Source organism: Numida meleagris, chromosome 1, assembly GCF_002078875.1.
Source record: "Numida meleagris isolate 19003 breed g44 Domestic line chromosome 1, NumMel1.0, whole genome shotgun sequence".
NCBI classification, from domain to species: Eukaryota; Metazoa; Chordata; class Aves; order Galliformes; family Numididae; genus Numida; species Numida meleagris.
Genome location: NC_034409.1, coordinates 175258084 through 175276025, shown reverse-complemented (window position 1 = coordinate 175276025; position 17942 = coordinate 175258084). Strand labels below are relative to the sequence as shown.

The 17942-nt window shown below is 37.0% G+C and overlaps 1 protein-coding gene across 2 annotated transcripts in view; it reads right to left on the bottom strand.

Annotated features, from left to right (window-relative positions):
- Window positions 244-17942, bottom strand: part of MIPEP (mitochondrial intermediate peptidase) — a 68843-nt gene continuing 51144 nt past the window's right edge. Inside the window, exons 17-19 of one of the 2 annotated variants that reach the window (XM_021379329.1) lie at window positions 8533-8654; window positions 7680-7753; window positions 244-493 (exon numbers count right to left, since the gene is read on the bottom strand). In XM_021379329.1, coding sequence (XP_021235004.1) covers window positions 399-493; window positions 7680-7753; window positions 8533-8654 — 291 coding nt within the window. In that variant the 3' untranslated portion in view covers window positions 244-398. The remainder of the gene's footprint in view (window positions 494-7679; window positions 7754-8532; window positions 8655-17942) is intronic. The other variant, XM_021379308.1, reaches the window with a different exon arrangement.

The window sequence follows — 17942 nt, the reverse complement described above, 5'->3', positions numbered from 1 at the left end:
AGAAATACCCATGCAAACAGTTCTGGGTCATGACATTTGATGGTTATGTGCTAACACCAAACCAATGTGTGTCATGAAAGACGCCGCTCCACCAACCCTGAGGATGAGTTCAATTCCCTCTTAACCACCTGCTGCTACAAGATCAGATTTTCTAACAGTATGTACTAGAGTATTTATTGTCTCAAATTCTGTGCTTAAGCTCCTGTGGAATGGAAAGTCATCATCTTCATAAATGAAGCCATGTGATCCAATTAAATTATTTATTACTGTTCCACCAACATGAATATTCAAACACATACAAGTGTTTACTAAGAAGCAAAACCAGTCACAACACTGTAAACACAATTACAAAGATATATGTTATATCCCATAAAAGAATTCAGTTCTGTTCAATACTTTTATGAGTCCGTGATAAACGTTTCGAAGTCCTGGTCTAAGTCTGAAACAAGGGCATCCACAAAATCTTCAACTGAAGGTGATTTCTGAAGCATACCTATAAAATTAAGACAACAGACTCTTAGCAGACTCTTAGCATTATCACTTAGTATCACTTCAAAAGCTTTGCCAATAATAAAGTTATTAAAATTAGCTAGCTTTTATTGTCACAATATGACAGAAGGAGCTATCTTTTTTTTTTTTTTTCCAAGAAATAAAAGCAATTGTAATGCATAGGGAGTAGTTGATTGTATCAAGCTGCCTGGTACATGTTATCTCAGAACTGACAGGTTCCAAGATTGTGAACATTTTTTTATCGCTGTGATCTTCCTTAGGCTGCAAATTATATCTCTTGTAAAGGAATGCAACCAAAACACGAGCTAGAAGCAGTCACTTCCAAATGACTGGAAGAAATCAGTGATTGGGAAGGATCTAAATCCTTATCTGCTGAGTCTCAAGATTGACACAGCCTGAGAAAAACAACATATTTTTTCAGTGTTACACACCTTAAAAACATTTAATTTAGTATTTAAAGTACAAACATCTCTGAAATATTTCACAAGGCATGAAACATATCCAAGCATGTATTTTCAATGTGCTGCAGTTTTAGTTTTGCCTTTTTTTTTTTTTTTTTTTTTTTTACAGTACAGGGATTTACCTTTTTCTATGAATATTCATTAGTAGATATGCTACTTGTATCACTTGGCTACAGAATAACAGACAGGGAAATGAGCACAAGAAACAATCACACTCAAGTATTTTGTCAGGTAGTTCTAAGAGCAGAACAACTGACAATCTCACACCTTCCTCCCCAGAATCCCAGTTTTCAGAAAGCATGAGAATCTCATGTAAATTATTTTCAGATGCTTCTTCATAACAAATACTAAATTAGTGCTGGATCTTTTCACTGTTCTTAATATTTTTGAAATTACATATGAAAATTTACTGCATTACCGTAGCAGGAAAAAAAAACAGTATGGCTGCCAAATAATGTAAAATTTAATCTTCATACTTCTTTGAAGTGTTCTGTTCTTTCTGACAACTGCCAACGTAAATATAACCTCGTTCTACCCTTTCTGATCAGCGTACCTACTGTACATAATTTTATACTCTTTCACATCCTCAACAATATTTGCTTTCAGTGGAAATTATAATTGCCTGCTGCAAAAAGACCGGAATCTTTCACTAAAGCACAATTATTCAAAACCCACCAGGAAACAGACGGGCTCGAGGTAATTTTGAGTGAGCAACGAAAAGAAAGAATTTCTTGCTGAGACCTGACAGAATCCCATTTCAATCTGATTTAAACATGTTGCAAGTGTCAACACAAGCTGCCATGACCCAGTGGATAATAGCGAGCACTCAAAGGAAAGCAAATCTCATACTACATATAGGTTGACTGAAATGCTGTTAGATGAAGTTTGCATCAAGACATTTTCAAAATGAAAGAGAACAGAATTAACACCTCTAAGTTCTTTGTAAGTTTTTGTAGATTCGTAATCTAATGTTAATAAAATTGCTGTGGAATTTCTTCTAGTTCACAATGAAAACGGAAACAGATGTGTTCCAATACCGGCAACTAAGCCACGCTCCCCAGAGGGCCCACTGCAGACTGAATCCCAGGTTCCTGATGGGGGTGGCTGGGAGAGATGTGTATTTGCTCTGTAACAGCCTTAGAAAATTTCCTTCAGATAAACAGCTTAAACCCTGACTATTTTCCTGCAGTTTGTTCAGAAGTGGAGAAAATGCCTTAAGGAGGTGACTCACATGGCAGTCCACTGGAATATACATTGTCATGCAGAACTAGAGGACCTTCATCTTTCAGGGAGAAGAAGCGGTCCAGTTCCAACACTGTAAATCATTTCACCTTTTTTTTGCCTCATTTTACCTCAGGTATTTACATGTGAATGAACTGGCTCTATTTCTAGAGAGTGAACAGTAAGAACAACCTCAGAAAGGAAACCCTGATGACTAACTAGCAGGTATAAAAATGTGAAGTTAGGTGAAATGATTTCTTTCCTGGAGGTATTTGAGACCTGTGGACATGTCACTAAAGGACATGGTTTCAACATGGTTTGGGCTTGGTGACCTTTTCCAACCTAGATGATTCCATGATTCTATGAACTCTCCAATTTTTAAGATGCTCTATAATGGAGGCATTTTTTTCCATAGCCAATATGCTATCTGCTATCAAGTATCAATGGGGACGGATGACTGTAGTACTGCCCAGACAACATTTTTCATTAAAGTATAAAAACAGCCATAATGAATATAACAACCTCCACCTCTGCAAGCCCCAAAATACAAAACCTTCAACTACTGAGTTTATAAAAGCCAGCCTGCCTGAATGATTCTTTTGATATTCTAAATTTATTTTGCTATAGACAACCTTAAAATGCTGATCATCGGTATGTCACAAAAGAAGAAAAGCAAGCAGTACAATGCTCAGTTTTGAGGTTTGAGAATGCTGTTATTATCTTTAAGTAGATTTAATGTCCCTCTTGTAGAAGAATAGCAAATCACAATAAAACCATTCCATCCTTGGGTATTATAAAACGAATAAAAGAAACACAATGAACTACAATACTCTCAGATGTATTTTAGTGCAGCTGAATGCAGCCTTACTAGATCTCTCTCAAAACTTGGTGCAAACTACATGCATTTAGTCTCCACATGGTTTATTTCAAATACGTAGCAGAATTCAGTTTTTTTTCTGGCAATAGTGATGTCAAATGACCTCCTAGACCATACTTCCAACTGCTGATAATGCAAATAGAGTTCAGATTTCGTGCATTAGCAATGCTATTTTCCCATCACTGACATCAAAAGCAAACACTAAAAGAATTTGCATTTGAAGGGGAAGAACAAATTGTAACTGAGGTCATCACTGAAGAACTTCTATAGTAAAACAAGCATGCTCTTATAAAATAAATAACTACAGATCTTAGAGCAGACAACTCCAAAAGAAACAGATACTGATGCTATTTCCATATTTTAACCTCTTACACTGCCCAGCAGTGCTACGAATGGTTATGTCTCCCTTTAAACTCCATTAAAATACATAAAAGTTGGAACAGTATGCACTCAGCCCTTCAGTCTAATGATTCAGTAAGATGTCCATGCGGTCTGATGGCTGCAGTTTTAAAATCAAGGAGTGTGTTTTATACACTCAGACCAACTCCTATTTCAGCTCAGTCTCTCCCAAGCCTAAGGCAACTGCACAGCTTATCTTCCCTGCTTTGAAGTTGTCTTTCACATTACACCACTGTGGTTAACCACACCCTTTTGAGAGCTGGTTAGCTATAACCTACAATCACTGGAAACTGGGAGAAGAATAAAGCCTGTGGCAGAATTTGGCCTCTGCCCCTTTGGAACATTAATTATTTTGAGTCCATGTACTTTGAGTTAACATATGTTACCACTCACACCGCCTTTACAATTTATGCATATATTTTATACTTTCAAAGAGCCATACAAGCATTATCCGAAGATCTTTACAGCCTCTTCAAATTGTAATTATTCCACCAAGTACAATTAGAGGCATAGAAAAACAAATTTTCAAACTGCATTGGAGCAAACGAATGTTTATTTACAGATTTAGTTGGTCTGATTACTATGCATGAACACAACTGAGAATGACTGCCTACAATACGATGCAGCATTAATCAGTGAAGAATATAACTGCATGTGAGTTTTGCACATGGGCTTCTTCAGAAACCTGAAGGGCAATCCAACTGCATCAAAACTGCGGGAGAAGCACACTCCAGAGTCTGTTCCACACTCTCAGTTCCAAGATCACCCAGCCCTGTACTTTCCACTCTGCAATTCACTTTCTGCCAATGCACCTGGGTTTCTTCCCAGCTGGGGAGTGCCAAAGGAGAGGGGAGGGATGGTGCACACCTGAAGCTTGTTCAGACCTGTGACCAGACCTGGAAGAGACCTGGGTCTGAAATCCCTAATGCCATGTAATCCTATGAAGGAGAGCTATTTGGATATCCCACACGAACAGAGACACCAAGTTCATCTCAAACTGTATTTTCTTTTATTTTCTCTTCAAGGAAAAAAGGAAACCTCTCGGACAAAGCATTTTCCTTTTTTTTTTTTCTTTCTTTTTTATTCCTCCTGCTATCTGCATGCATAACTACTTTTGTATTTTGTAGGTTACCAAAGGGGTAAGGTAAAAGGTGACACTTCCGAAAATATTTTACAAGGTTTCAAAAAGCTTTTTTTTTAAATAGGAAAAAATGCCAAGGGAATCAAATCCAAACAAAAAAAAAGTATATTGTGTTTTCTAATGAAAGACTGGTTCAAACATGAATCTTGTCACTGACTCCACTGGGTGGCAGGTCAGATCTTTTATCTTCCCTAATCACTACATCTGAAAGATGAAAAGCGAGGGTCATATTCAAGCACAAAAGAAAGACAATAGACAGCTTCTGAGAAGAAAATCATAACAAAGAAATTGAATACATGAAATGTGCTTGTGAAGTTATCTGTTATCAGATCAATGAATATGGCCAACTGCACAATGAGATACGGAAGCACTTCAAGGGTGAGGCTGCATGCATGAATCCGGAAGCCAAGTGTGAGCAAGTGTGTTCCTTTATTAAAGAAAAACAAAATTCAAACTATACAGAATGTAGGGCTTTTTTTAAATAGGACACTAGTGAGCTCAGAATCTGAACTGATTCTCTGAAGTAGAATAAAATCCCCAAGCTGCTAGGTCTGGTGGAATTTGTCTTTACTCAGGAAACCAGCTAAGTGCTGCATTGCAACTGATGAAAGCCAACCAAAAATGGAAATCAAGTATTACAGAATATCCGTAAGGAAAAGGATTAAATACAGCAAGAAGCATTTTGAAATAGCAACCTAAACAAATGAAAGAACAAGTAAATGGTCCTACTTTTCTCCTCAGATTCTCATTTTTTTTCTAATAAACACAGAATGATTAAATCTAAACATACAATAATCTTTTCCATCATTTGTGTTCTATGCTTTAATCTCAAATAACCCAAATAAGCAAACAAATCATTAACATGCTAAAAGACCTGAATCACCTGAATTTAATTTTTCATGGAGTCACTTGTGCATGCTTAAGTTTCACACTGTCTACAAATGGAAGTCACAACAAGCACAAGCAAGGAATCTGCAATTAATAAATGCATTTTCCTGATAATTTTTATGATCTCAAATATCTTTTTTAATTTCTGCTTAAAGTAATATTGAAGAAATTCAGAATATAGAAGTGAAAACATTGTGAAAATGTCAGCTGTCTTCTGATGCAGAGGAGTTTCTCCTGTCTGGTTCTCCTCTGGTGTGTGAACAAACATGCCAGCAGGTGCACTAGGAAACCTTAGAGTGACAGGCAGTTCTAGTTAGTGATTTAAGAATTTACCATTTTAAAGAAAAAAAATGAAAAATGAAATATCAACCTCTGTTTCTTAAATGCATAGATTTTTTTTTAGTCACATCAGAAAAAATTACGCTATTCTACCATTACCATCAAATAAAACAACTATTCCTTAAATACAGCTTGCTCTTTTCTTCAAAGACCAGGATGCACAGCTATCACTTTTTCATCATTCTCCACTGATCCTGCGGGCTCACTGATCTGCACTAAATGAATCGAGAACTACAAGCATAAGGAATATGAATACTGAAATGCCTAGAACATCTATCTGACTACTGCATTACAAGACAGGTGAATTTGCTCGTGTGCTTTCACTGCACTTTTCCATGCTTCATCAAATCTGGATTTCCTTTAAGCTTAAAATAAATTCTGAATTTCCTGAACTACGATGCCACTTCTTCGCATTAATTTCAGTTACAACTTTTATCCAAAATGACTGATGCACACTTTCAGCCCCAAAATGACTGTACCGTGTTCTACTGCGCTCTCTCAAATGCATGGGGGGAAAGACAGCTCTAGGTATGTAGATTTGATAAGTCCATTCACAGCTGCATTTTACACATTTCTGTCAAATGATATTTGATTCAAGAGAGCACACTGCCAGGAGCTTCCATATAGCCTCTTGGGCACTCCACTCCACACTCAACAAGTGAAAATACATTCCAGAAACAGAAAAGTTAACAAACATAACTGGTGTCTAAAAATGTTCTTTCTTCCTCTGCAATACGTCTTACAATACAATTTGATTTGCTTGTAAAGATATAAGTTTTATCTTGCAACTACTTAGTCCACAATCTTGAGCTGCCATTTTTACAGTTAGGTTACACTTTTCAAGAGCAGAAAAGAGAGGTAAGTCTAAAAGATGCAAAATCATGCTGAAGGAAAAGTAACCCTGTAGATCAGAAATATAAATAGACTAATCTAGAGAATACATCTATATACAGTTTAAGGAGAGCAGAGGTTATGGCCTCAAACGTAAAAAGATAGGTTAAAGAACTGAATGTTCTTACTTTGAAATAGTGTTGAGCTCATGATGTAATACAGATGCATTACCACTCTGTAACTTATGTGATTAAAAAATGCAATTTCCAGTCTTCAAAACTGCAGTGATCAGAGGCTGATTAATTAATATTCATAATTAACTATTTCAAAGTGAATTGAAAAATGTTTCTCAGACAAAATGCTTACCAAGTTATCAGATCAGGAATAGTGATACTAATGCAAAATTGTTTGGTTTGAATAGCGCAACATTACAGAGGAGAAGTCTTTATCCTTATCTCATTGACAGATTTAAAGTTTCTCAAATTTTTTCAGTTTCCTCACGTTACTTTTTTTTTTTTTATACATGAAGCACAGGATATTTTCTATTGCTATAGGTGATTTGAAAAAACTATTTTCCAAATTCAAAAGGGAAATACAGTACTGAGAAGAATAATGAACCAGGTTTTTATTACAATCTTCAGACTTCCATTTTACGAGGATTTATATTCAAAGTAATAATAGAATTAAAGCTATTTTGATGATGCTTTGATGATGCTTTCTATCAAAAAATTGTCATCTGTTACTTTCAAGTGCTCTTACTCTCAATTCTTTAGACTACTTTGTCATACAACACTGCCGACATTTTGCCCTATTTCTATGTCTGTTTTGTCCTGTGCATCACTGACTGATGCAAAGCTGACAATCACTTCACTTAACTAAATAAATGAAAAGGTTTTCTTTCACAAATCCAATAAATAAAATAAAAACGAACTATAAAAAACAAATTGGGAAATACTGTTACATTATTTCTTTCTTGATCAAGGCAATCAAACAGTTCTAAATGTTTTTCTACCTTGAACCATGAGAATGGGCTCTTTTCCACCGCCGTGTGCCAGCATCTCTCTACGGTAACGCTCACCCATTGCCCTGGAGAAACATGGATGTTAGAGCCATCTGCAAAGAGCCTGTCCAGCTTTCAGCTGTATTTGCTTCTAGGATCTCTACATAATTCAAAGGCAGAGATGGACTGAGATCTTCCACCCTGAAACAATGACCACCTTGATCTCATGTTGACTCCTTGGATTCAAATTACATTTAAAAATATACTATGATTAACTGAACTAGACAAATTTTATACATATCAATATGTGCTGGTGTTTATGGAAGTTAAAATGCGAACAACGTTTCAGCTTCCATTGTGGAAAAAGTTACTTAGTTATAATCCCTAGAACATACACCTAAGAGGTAAGAACAGTTAAATTTTTTGATGTTGCAATTTACCTTTTAATTTCACAAAGCAAAATGAGTAGGATAGCTAAGCTTAGCTTTGAAGCTGGTGACACGAAGCTTGTTTAATACCTGCAGTTGCTTTTGATTTCAATAGAAAATTACAATTAATTAGGCACCTATGAAAATCAAGCTCTCTAATTACATCTAAATATGGATTTCAGTGCCTCCCAGCTGGCAAGCCTACATCTTAAAACACAGGCATGAGTTCTTTACATTGATGATTATGTCTGAAAGTATACTTTATCTGTGGTCATCTCCTATTTTGTTGTACTCTTAAAATCAACAAAAAGGCTAAAAATTAATTGGAACTGAAAAAGCCCAACCACTTGTGCTGCCCCAAGCATAACATTTGTTTTCCTCTTTCAGAAGCAAGTAGAACAGCACTTCATGGTACTTAGTATTTTCTCTATTTTTACCTATCAAACGGATTGTGAGCAAAACACTGTCTCCACACCATGGAGGCGACGGCCCTGGACATGAGGTAGGAGTAATATTTGGCACCATAGCCCACAAGATGACTAAATCTCAGCTGCCAGGCCTGTAACAAGAAAACAAAATTCAGAACACAAGTCATCTTTTAAACCTTTTAAATTACTTTGAGGGGGGATTTTGTTTGTTTTTTTGTTTTTTTTTTTTCGTTTTTTAAGTATGATAGAAAAAATCTGTTAGCATTACAAATGAAATGATTAAAAAAAAAAAAGAACTAAAAAACCCCAAACCACCACCAGAAAACCCAGAATGAACACATGCTTTATTATAAAAACATTTTTTCAAGCTAAATACTGTACATCCAATATGCTGATTATAATAATTGAAATCATACACAAATAGGGTCAGAAGGAGAGAAAAGCAAGATGCAAAAAAAAGAAACGTAGCCAGATGTCGTAACAGCCATGTTGTTCTACTGGTCTCCAAAAAAAACACAATTACATTAATACAAGTAACTTCATATTTTATCATTTTCCGTATTGGTCACAGCACTATCACACCTAGAAAAGCCCCATCTAAAAATATTTGCCACAAACAAAATGATCATAGGGATTTGCATTTAATTCTATATAAAATACAGCTTCCCCTACACCAAAAACTCATAGGTAGATGAATTATGTCCATGCTCAAGTCATTGTTCAAAGATTTGTTTGCACGTTACATAGCAGATTACCATCTGTAATTATATTGTTATTCATTTATATATTGTTACTTTGCTTTGTGACTCATTGCAGTGATGGTGGACTTCTTTTACAAAGCTCTTTGGTGTCAACAATTTTCTTATGTTTTTTCTTTTAGCAGATAAAATCAAAAGTATCAGCCTTATTTTCACAGAAATAAAGCCATTAATTTTCTCTTTCTTTGACTGCAGCAGAGTAATTTAGATTGAAAGAGACCTCAGAAGGTCATCTGGTCCACCCCTTGCTCAAAGCAAAGCCAACTTGATAAGGTTTCTCATGGCCCTGACTGGGCTGAAAATATGTTTCCCTAAAGTAAAGTTCTGAAAGTCAGCTGCAATTCAGCCATTCAGAGGCAGTTACCTCCATCCCAAGACAGGTGTCAAAAATACACAGAATTTGCTATGAATGACTGACTCCACTAGCAGCCTACACAACTGTTTTAAAGTAAAAGTCCGACTTTTAGGGAATATGAAAAAATGTTCCCAGTCCTCAATTTTCCTGTGGGTTTTGTGGCATGATGATGCAAATTCTTGAGAATGACTAATTTTCTTCCTTTAAAGTAAACTTCAACTATATCATATCTCATTATAATGTAAACATACAAAAATATTCAGCTTGGATACAGATTCTCCAGTTTGCTCTGAAAAATACTGTGGTTGCTGTGTTTGCATTTAATGCCTATAATTTTTCTAACTAGTCCCTTAATTATAACCATAATCACTAAACTAACAGCACAGCTTGAAACAGATCAGAGAGCCTACAGGAAAATCATGACAGCTTCTACTTTATTCCATACTAAGTTTTCAAAATGAGGATTCAAAGTTTCAACTTGAAAGTACAACTCTCTCAAGCATGTGGAAAGCTTTACCGAAGAATTGGTTTCACGTACTCAGAAACTTAAGCAATTTCCAAATAGATCTGTTCAGTGACTCAAGTTGCTTTTTCTGCTACAAAGAAAATACGCATCGTATAAACTATAACTAGGACAATATGTCTTCCTCAGTCCAGATTACATTGCTCATCTTGCCTTCCTCATGTCAATTATCCATGGAATATCCTGGCATAAGGAAGATCTAGTCCTTTTTGTAAGACATTTAATGCTCTGTGACTAAAACAGCTCATCTTCACCTCTAAGCTGATCAGCTACTCCATTTCTCAGGTTTACTGAAACTCTCTATTACAAGTAAGTAATGAAAACAGCTTCTTAGCAATCTAAGACCAAAAGCTTGTTTCAGTCTGTACCGAAAACAGGCCTCAGTTCCCTCTGCCCATATACAAAAAATTTTGTTTGACCTTGTGATTGCTAGTATACTTAAGTAAGAAACTTCACATCACTTCCTTTCAAAAGAGAAAAAGGAAGGGATACAGAAAGACCAAGCAAAGACGCTACTCATCTCTCTCCCTGTATTTGGGGAAGCTCTCAAATATAATGAAGTTTAAGAATTCAAAAATTCATTGGCAACAACATGGTATTGAAGAAATAAAAAAAATAAAAGAGAGAGGGAGTAAGATAAACATAGATGATGAGTCAATCTGGCTTAAGACAGATGCCTAACACAGGTAAGGTATAGACAACTCTGTCTTCCTTCATTGATAGCACAAAACAAACACACTTTTAGATACCTAGAGTTACAGAAGATCTCTCAGGGGAGACCTTATCGCTCTCTACAACTGCCAGAAAGGACATTGTGGCGAGGTGGGGATCGGCCTCTTCTCCCAGATAGCAGCAGTAAGATGAGAGGGAATGGCTTCAAGTTGCTCCAGGAGAGGTTTGGACTGGATAGTAGGAATAATTTCCTCTCAGAAGGAGTGGATGGGCATTGGAACAGGCTGCCCAGTAAAGTGGTGGCATCACCATTACTGGAGGTACTTAAAATAAGGGGAGACGTAGTACTTAGGGACATGGTTTAGTGGGCAACATTTTTGGTAGGTGGATGGTTGGACTGGATTATCTTAGAGGTCTTTTCCAACTTTAATGATGCTATGTTTCTATGATAATAACAATTTTCAAAGGCATCACGCAACTGAGATTTTTTTTCATACTGGAAACAACAATCCAGGAAATCTGATAATAAGCACAGTACATCCTAGTAAGGTTTGAAGCATACATATAATTTTTAAATGTTTTCATAATCAGTACAGATTTTTCTACATAGAGTATGGAAAACTTTAGCATATTCTTAATTTTTTTTAGTCCTCAAACAAAGTTTCTGATAAGGCGTTTCCACATTCACTTCATTCTCTATCTTCAGTATTTCATCACTGTTCATTATCTACTATATTACTCAAGTACATTTCCCAATTCAATGCAGTTCTAGTAACTGACATTCCATACTGGACTTTGTTCAAATATTTGTTTGCAGGTAACATTAAAGTGCATCCACTACTCCCACAACGAGTGACCTGCCCGTATTAAAAAAACTATTCCTACATTATACAGACAATATAAAGTTATAGTCAACAAAAAAATACCGAATCACAGAATCATCTAGGTTGGAGAAGACTTTCAAGACCAAGTCCAACCATCAACCTGATCTACTGAGTCCCATCAGTAAACCATGACCTCCAGTGCTACATCAAAATGTCTCTTTAATACCACCACAGATGGGGACCCCACTGATGCCCTGGGCAACCTATTCCAATGCTTGACCACCCTCTCCATGAAAAAATTCTTCCAGACATCCAATCTAAATCTTCCCTGGTGCAACTTGATACTTCTTCCTTATGTCCTATCACTTGTCTTCTATGCAAAGAGACTGACACTGTGGAATCTCCTGTCAGGGAGTTGTAGAGTGCGTTGAGTTCTCCCTTCAGCCTCCTTTTCTCCAGACTAAACAACCCCAATTACCACAGCCACTCCTCATAACTTGTTCCTTCTCTAGCTCCATTGCTCTTTTCTGCACACACTTAAGCAACTCAACATCCTTCTTGTAGTGAGACGCCCAAAAGTGAACACAATATTTGAGGTGCAGTCTCACCAGTGTCACAAACAAGGGGACAGCCACTTCCCTAGTTCTGCTAGCCACACTATTTCTGACGCAGGCCAGGTTGCTGTTGTTCTTGGCCATCTGGGCACATTGCTGATGCATGTTCAGCTAGCTGTCGACCAACACCCTCAGGTCCTTTTCAGTTGGGCAAGTTTCCATCCACTTTTCCCCAAGCATATGCCACTGCATGAGGTTATAATGATCCATGTGTAAGACCCAGCACTTAGCTTTGTTGATATGTTTAGGCTAGTACTCCATTAGGAAGTTCTATGATCAATAAAAAATAATCACGCCACTGTAAATGCATTTAAAATTAAATGGTTCACCTTTTAGCATGAAATTCCATTCTAATAAAACTACCTATAGATGAAAAATGACTTTACTTCTTAACTATGTTATTCACAAAGCTGAATGATTTCTTCATATAAAATAACAACTGACATATCAATTTCATTTTTGGAAAGGATAAAGGCTAGACATGTAGAACTAGAGCACACTCCTTATTAAACACTATATTTTTGGTAAGCAGCTAGAAAGTTAATGAAGACTGAGTAATCATCTACTTCAAAAAGTTCCATGAACTCATTCCAGGAGTTTATAAAACAGCACATTTTACAGCATAGCCCATGGGTTATGATAATATGCCATTCATGGATCATGTTCATGCCTGCTTTTTATTCAACACAACAGACTGAAATAAAGGTGTGCGACTGAACCACTGCAGTTATTAAAGGGGTCTTTTCTCCACCACCGTTATCAATCTTCCCTTACATACACGTCGGAAATGTTACCAAGGTGTGAAGGCTTTCCACTCCTTCCCATAACAAACAAAAATACCTCACTGATACATGCACCATACAGATACAACATTACACCTTCTCAGGTATTTTAACAGAGTACTTGTAGGATATACTTTTAGGGTAAGATTCAGTTCATTTTATTTAACAGCTGTCTCAATCTAGGTGTCTTGCCCAAACTAGTCACAGAGGCTGCCATTATAGTGGGGGGACAGAAATATTTATCCTTTTATCTCTGGAGTGTATAACAGTATAAGACTACTGCTCAAGGAGAAATTAAAATAATTTACCACTTGTACTTAGAAGTTAATACACCTATTTAAAAGTTAATACACTTTATTTCTTTTAACAACATCGTAGGCTCAGTGAAACTAAACTGGTTTGAAGACTACGAAACTTAAGATTTAATAATTTGATTTCTAAACTTAAAAGCGTTAAGATTATCACAAAGATCAACTCATTTAAAAATTAATATGTGACCTGAAAAGACAAAACCAAAAGCAAAAAACTACAGGTAAGTCGCTACATAATACCCTAATTTTTGCTTGACTGTGTTCTATAGACTCCACTAATTACACAAAATCAGTTGTATAACATTCTCCTACTTCCTTTGAAAAGGAAAAACGAACTACAGAAATTCTTGACTAGTGCTTGGAGTTGTCAAAATGCTCTTCAGCCGTTTGTGCTGTGATTTTAGATATTTTGAGGTATATTTAAGCCCCTTTTTATTTTGCATCTTAAGACAAAAACCACAAGTGAGAATGAAAACCTGAAAAGACCCAACACTAAATTAAGAAAAGTATTTACATAATTTAAGTCTTCTAATTACAAAATGTGTGCTACAGTAATTACAACAATGAGCATGCTGTTGAACAGTTTCCATGATCTGATGGGGATGATATTCGGTGCCACCCCCCTCCCCTTTCTTAATTAAATTCTTATTTTGGCAGGAAACTCAATGGAGAAGCAGCCAACTTGTCTCAGGGGCTACTGGGTGGAGAACTCCTGGATCTGGCAGAAAGTTGATAGTATTGCTCCTAATGCCCTTGAACTTGGCTACCAGTAGTGGTGGAATACTCATGAGAATCACAAAGAAGCTCCAGGCTGTGGTAACTCGGGATTCAGAACAGAACAGCAATTAGCATGGAAATCAGTACAAGTATTTTCATCCGCCAAGAAGCAAGGCTTATCAATGTTAGTGAAATTCCACCACAACACACTTCTGGTGTGCAAATACGCACAATGAAAATGAGCACAGGCAATGCTCTTGTGACACTGTGTCAGCCAGGCAACACAGTGGGAGCTGGAGGCGAGCAGAATAGAATATCCTGAGTGGAATGGACACAAAAGAATCACTGAGTCCAACTCCTGGCTCCACATAGCACCACCCAAAATCAAACCCTATGTCTGAGAACATTGTCCAAACTCTCTCTGAACAGGGCCGTGGCCACCACCCTCTGGTGTAGACCCTTTCCCTCACCCCACCTGCCCCTCCCCTGACACAGCTCCATGCCGTTCCCTCGGGCCCTGTCACTGAACCAGAGAGTAGAGCTCGGCGCTGCCCCTCCGCTCCCTGTGAGGAGCTGCCACAGCCATGAGGCCTCCCCTCAGCCTCCTCATACATGTTGGCCTCTAGAACCCTCACAACCTTTGTAGCTCTCTCTGGATGCTCTCTAACAGTTCTATGTCCTTACATTGTGGGGTCTAAACCCGCACCCATTGCTCAAGGTGAGGCTGTACCAGTGCAGAGCAGAGCAGGACAATCCCTTCCCTCATCTGACTAGCTATACACACGAACACAGAAAGCCACATTCTACAGATCAAGAACACCAACGCCACTTTTCAGCACAGAAAAACAGTCAATTAATTGTATGGTGCAGATCTGACTGGATGCTGCACATCCAGCTCAGCAGGTTTCCTGTTCTGATGTACTGCTAGCTGTGCTCACATCATTTTAATACACCAGCGGAAAAAAACACTTTTAGCAAATAAAAAACTATTATGTGATGACCAGGAGATCTGGTCTCATTGTTTTCCTTTGACTTCAGTTTACATTTGCATGGTCTTCAAACTCATATTCTTTTTCCAGACAGAAGATCAACAATGTGCTTCTCAAAACTCAAGGAAGACACTGAGAAGGTTTCACCGCAAAGAACTGCAATCACCACCAGTCATCAAGTACAGAAAGTTTAAGCCTCACTCTTGCACCCCAATGGCTCCTAGAATTAGTGTGCTAATCCACTTGAATGAATGCTGTTTCCTGAGTCTCTTCTGCACTCACTTTGCTAGAAGCATCAAGTCTGCAGTAGATGAGCTGAGAGGCTGGCCAAATAAAGCTCTTCTGGCTCTTTCTGCCTGTGTGTAGTGGCTGCAGCAAGAAGCCCAGAGCTGCCAACAGAAGCCTGGGCCGTGCCTGCCAGGTTCCAAAGTTCCAGCTCTGCTGCCAAGAGCATGTATTCTGGGGAGGCCAAATTGTCCCATCACAGAATTTATTTTTCCACTGTTAAATTTAAACTACTCATTCATTTTATGAAATGAGAAAAGGCTTTATAGCTAAAAGAATTCTCTGCTTCATTTTGTAACAAATGAGAGTATTTCTTTCCCCTTTTATATTAGTTACATAAGCTTACAGCATGCTTTGAAGACATCCTCAATTTATTCTCACTTGAAGAAACAACTTAATGAGTTTTGGGGTGCAGATGTTACAAACAGTTCATGCCCAGGGCTACCTGTGAGGAAAACCTAGAGCACCTGCTGAGCGACAGGAACAATTCTTTCAGAGGTATGCATCCACTTCTGTGGTCAACTTACTTTCTGTATTTCTGACCTGAACTCCTCCAAATTTTACAGAATTACATCACCGTGATTCTAGAGTTTCACAATAATAAAAAAATCCAATAAAAAGTTCTAATGCCACTTCCTTTGCTGCAGTTTCTAATCTTGTTCAGAATAACAGAAAGTTAATTTCATGAAACCACATCTTGTAACTTGCTTAATGCCAGTACTCCTTAGTTTTTCAGTGTCGTGCATTTCTGTGTTAGGAGTGGGAGAGAGCACAAAGTAAACCCACCCAGAGACATCACTGACACTTTAGAAAGCAAGTCAAGCAAGAGATTAAGATTTCAATTTATAACACTTCTGTGTTTTTATTATAAAACGATAAATAAATCTAGCAAGGCATGGAATGTAAATATTTTTGCAGTTGTTTACACTAGGGAAGAGGAAAGGAATTTAACATGCAATTAACCACTTTGGTGATTCAAGATATGTACCATATGGTCTCTGAATTACTTAAATTAAAGAAAAATATTTCACTTTCATTTATAAACCATTAATGCATTTGAACTGCTATAGCAAAATCATTTAAAACTATTTACTCTTCAGCCTCTTCTCCTCACAAAGGGACTGGGGAGGGGGGGACATGGGAGACAACAAAGAACATCAGCATCAAAAAGCTGTATTTATGATTGCTCCACAATCCTTAAAACACAGATTCAAAGACAAAGAGATAGGAAAATTGATTTTAAAATCTGATCTTACTTGAGCATATTGAGAGACAGCATTACCTATAACTAACTAGTTTGAAAAGTCAAGTCTAAAAATTGTGCTAACAGAATTCCACAGTTTCTAACATGTAATTCCATACACATACACGTACAATACACAGTCAGACCATTCAATTGCCGTTTAATAATTTTTACTACTGCCTAAGTTTTTAAGATTCATATGCCCCAGATGACTGGACTCAGGTCACTGAGCTCTCCTTTGGGTACAGATTTCATATTGAAGCCTACCCTCTTTTAATACGTTACCAATCAAAGCAAATTTTAAGCACTGACCTGTTATTTTAAAATAAACAACGTGAATGCTTCTTAAAATAAGCTCTTATAAAACTCAAGAAATATGTTAAGCAATGTCGTAACTGCAAAATATTATTTGCCAGTATAACTTAATCATGTGAATTACCTGTACCTACACTGGGAAATGATATAGCTACTATTTCACAGTAATGCTCACTTACTGTCTTTTCCCAAAGCCATTCCAGACAGAGATTTAGGGAATCATGATTCTAAGCTTGAAACTGCCATAAAATCCAACATGAACTTGAAGAACTGACTTCTTGGTCCTCTCTCGGTCTAAATGCAAGCTCGTACTAAGAGGGAGTGATAGTACTTCTACTCTCTCATTCATTTCTGATTTGACTGCAAGTTTTTTGTATATAAGGGAGAATTACCCACTGTGTTTGAAGAGTATTTCATTCAAGATATTTAGTCTATATTTATGGAAATTATGTATTTATCTATCATTATCAAATATAGCACCACTACTGCTGTCTTAGGGAAAAAAAGGGAAATGTGAGATGTGAGAACAAAAATACGTACAACTAAACAAAGCAATCTGCATTTAAATATATATAAATATCTTAGGTATCCATAAAAACACATAGGTATCTCAAAACGTTACCTAGTGATGTATGCAACTACTTCCTGCACCGTTTTTTTTAAATGCTATTAAATGTAAATACTATCACTAATGTATATTTGAGTTTCATGTGGCTAACGCTTGCTAAAGGAATTTCCTTAAAAGTGCTTCATATCTTCTGATATCTGTAAACACTCTACTGCTGTAGGTAGCTGCCCAGAGAATAGTGTCATATTACCACTAGAAAACAAATCTTCACAATATTTGCCATCAGCATTTTCTTTATCATAAAATGAACTCAACTTCAGAAAGACAGAAACCTAAACAAACCTTGAAGGGTGACTTTAAGAGCTTTTGAAAGATCCAGTGTCTATGTTCATAATGGACCGAGTAGGGCACCAATCCTTTTGAAATGGCTTTTAGCTATTAATTATTTATAGAAATATCACTC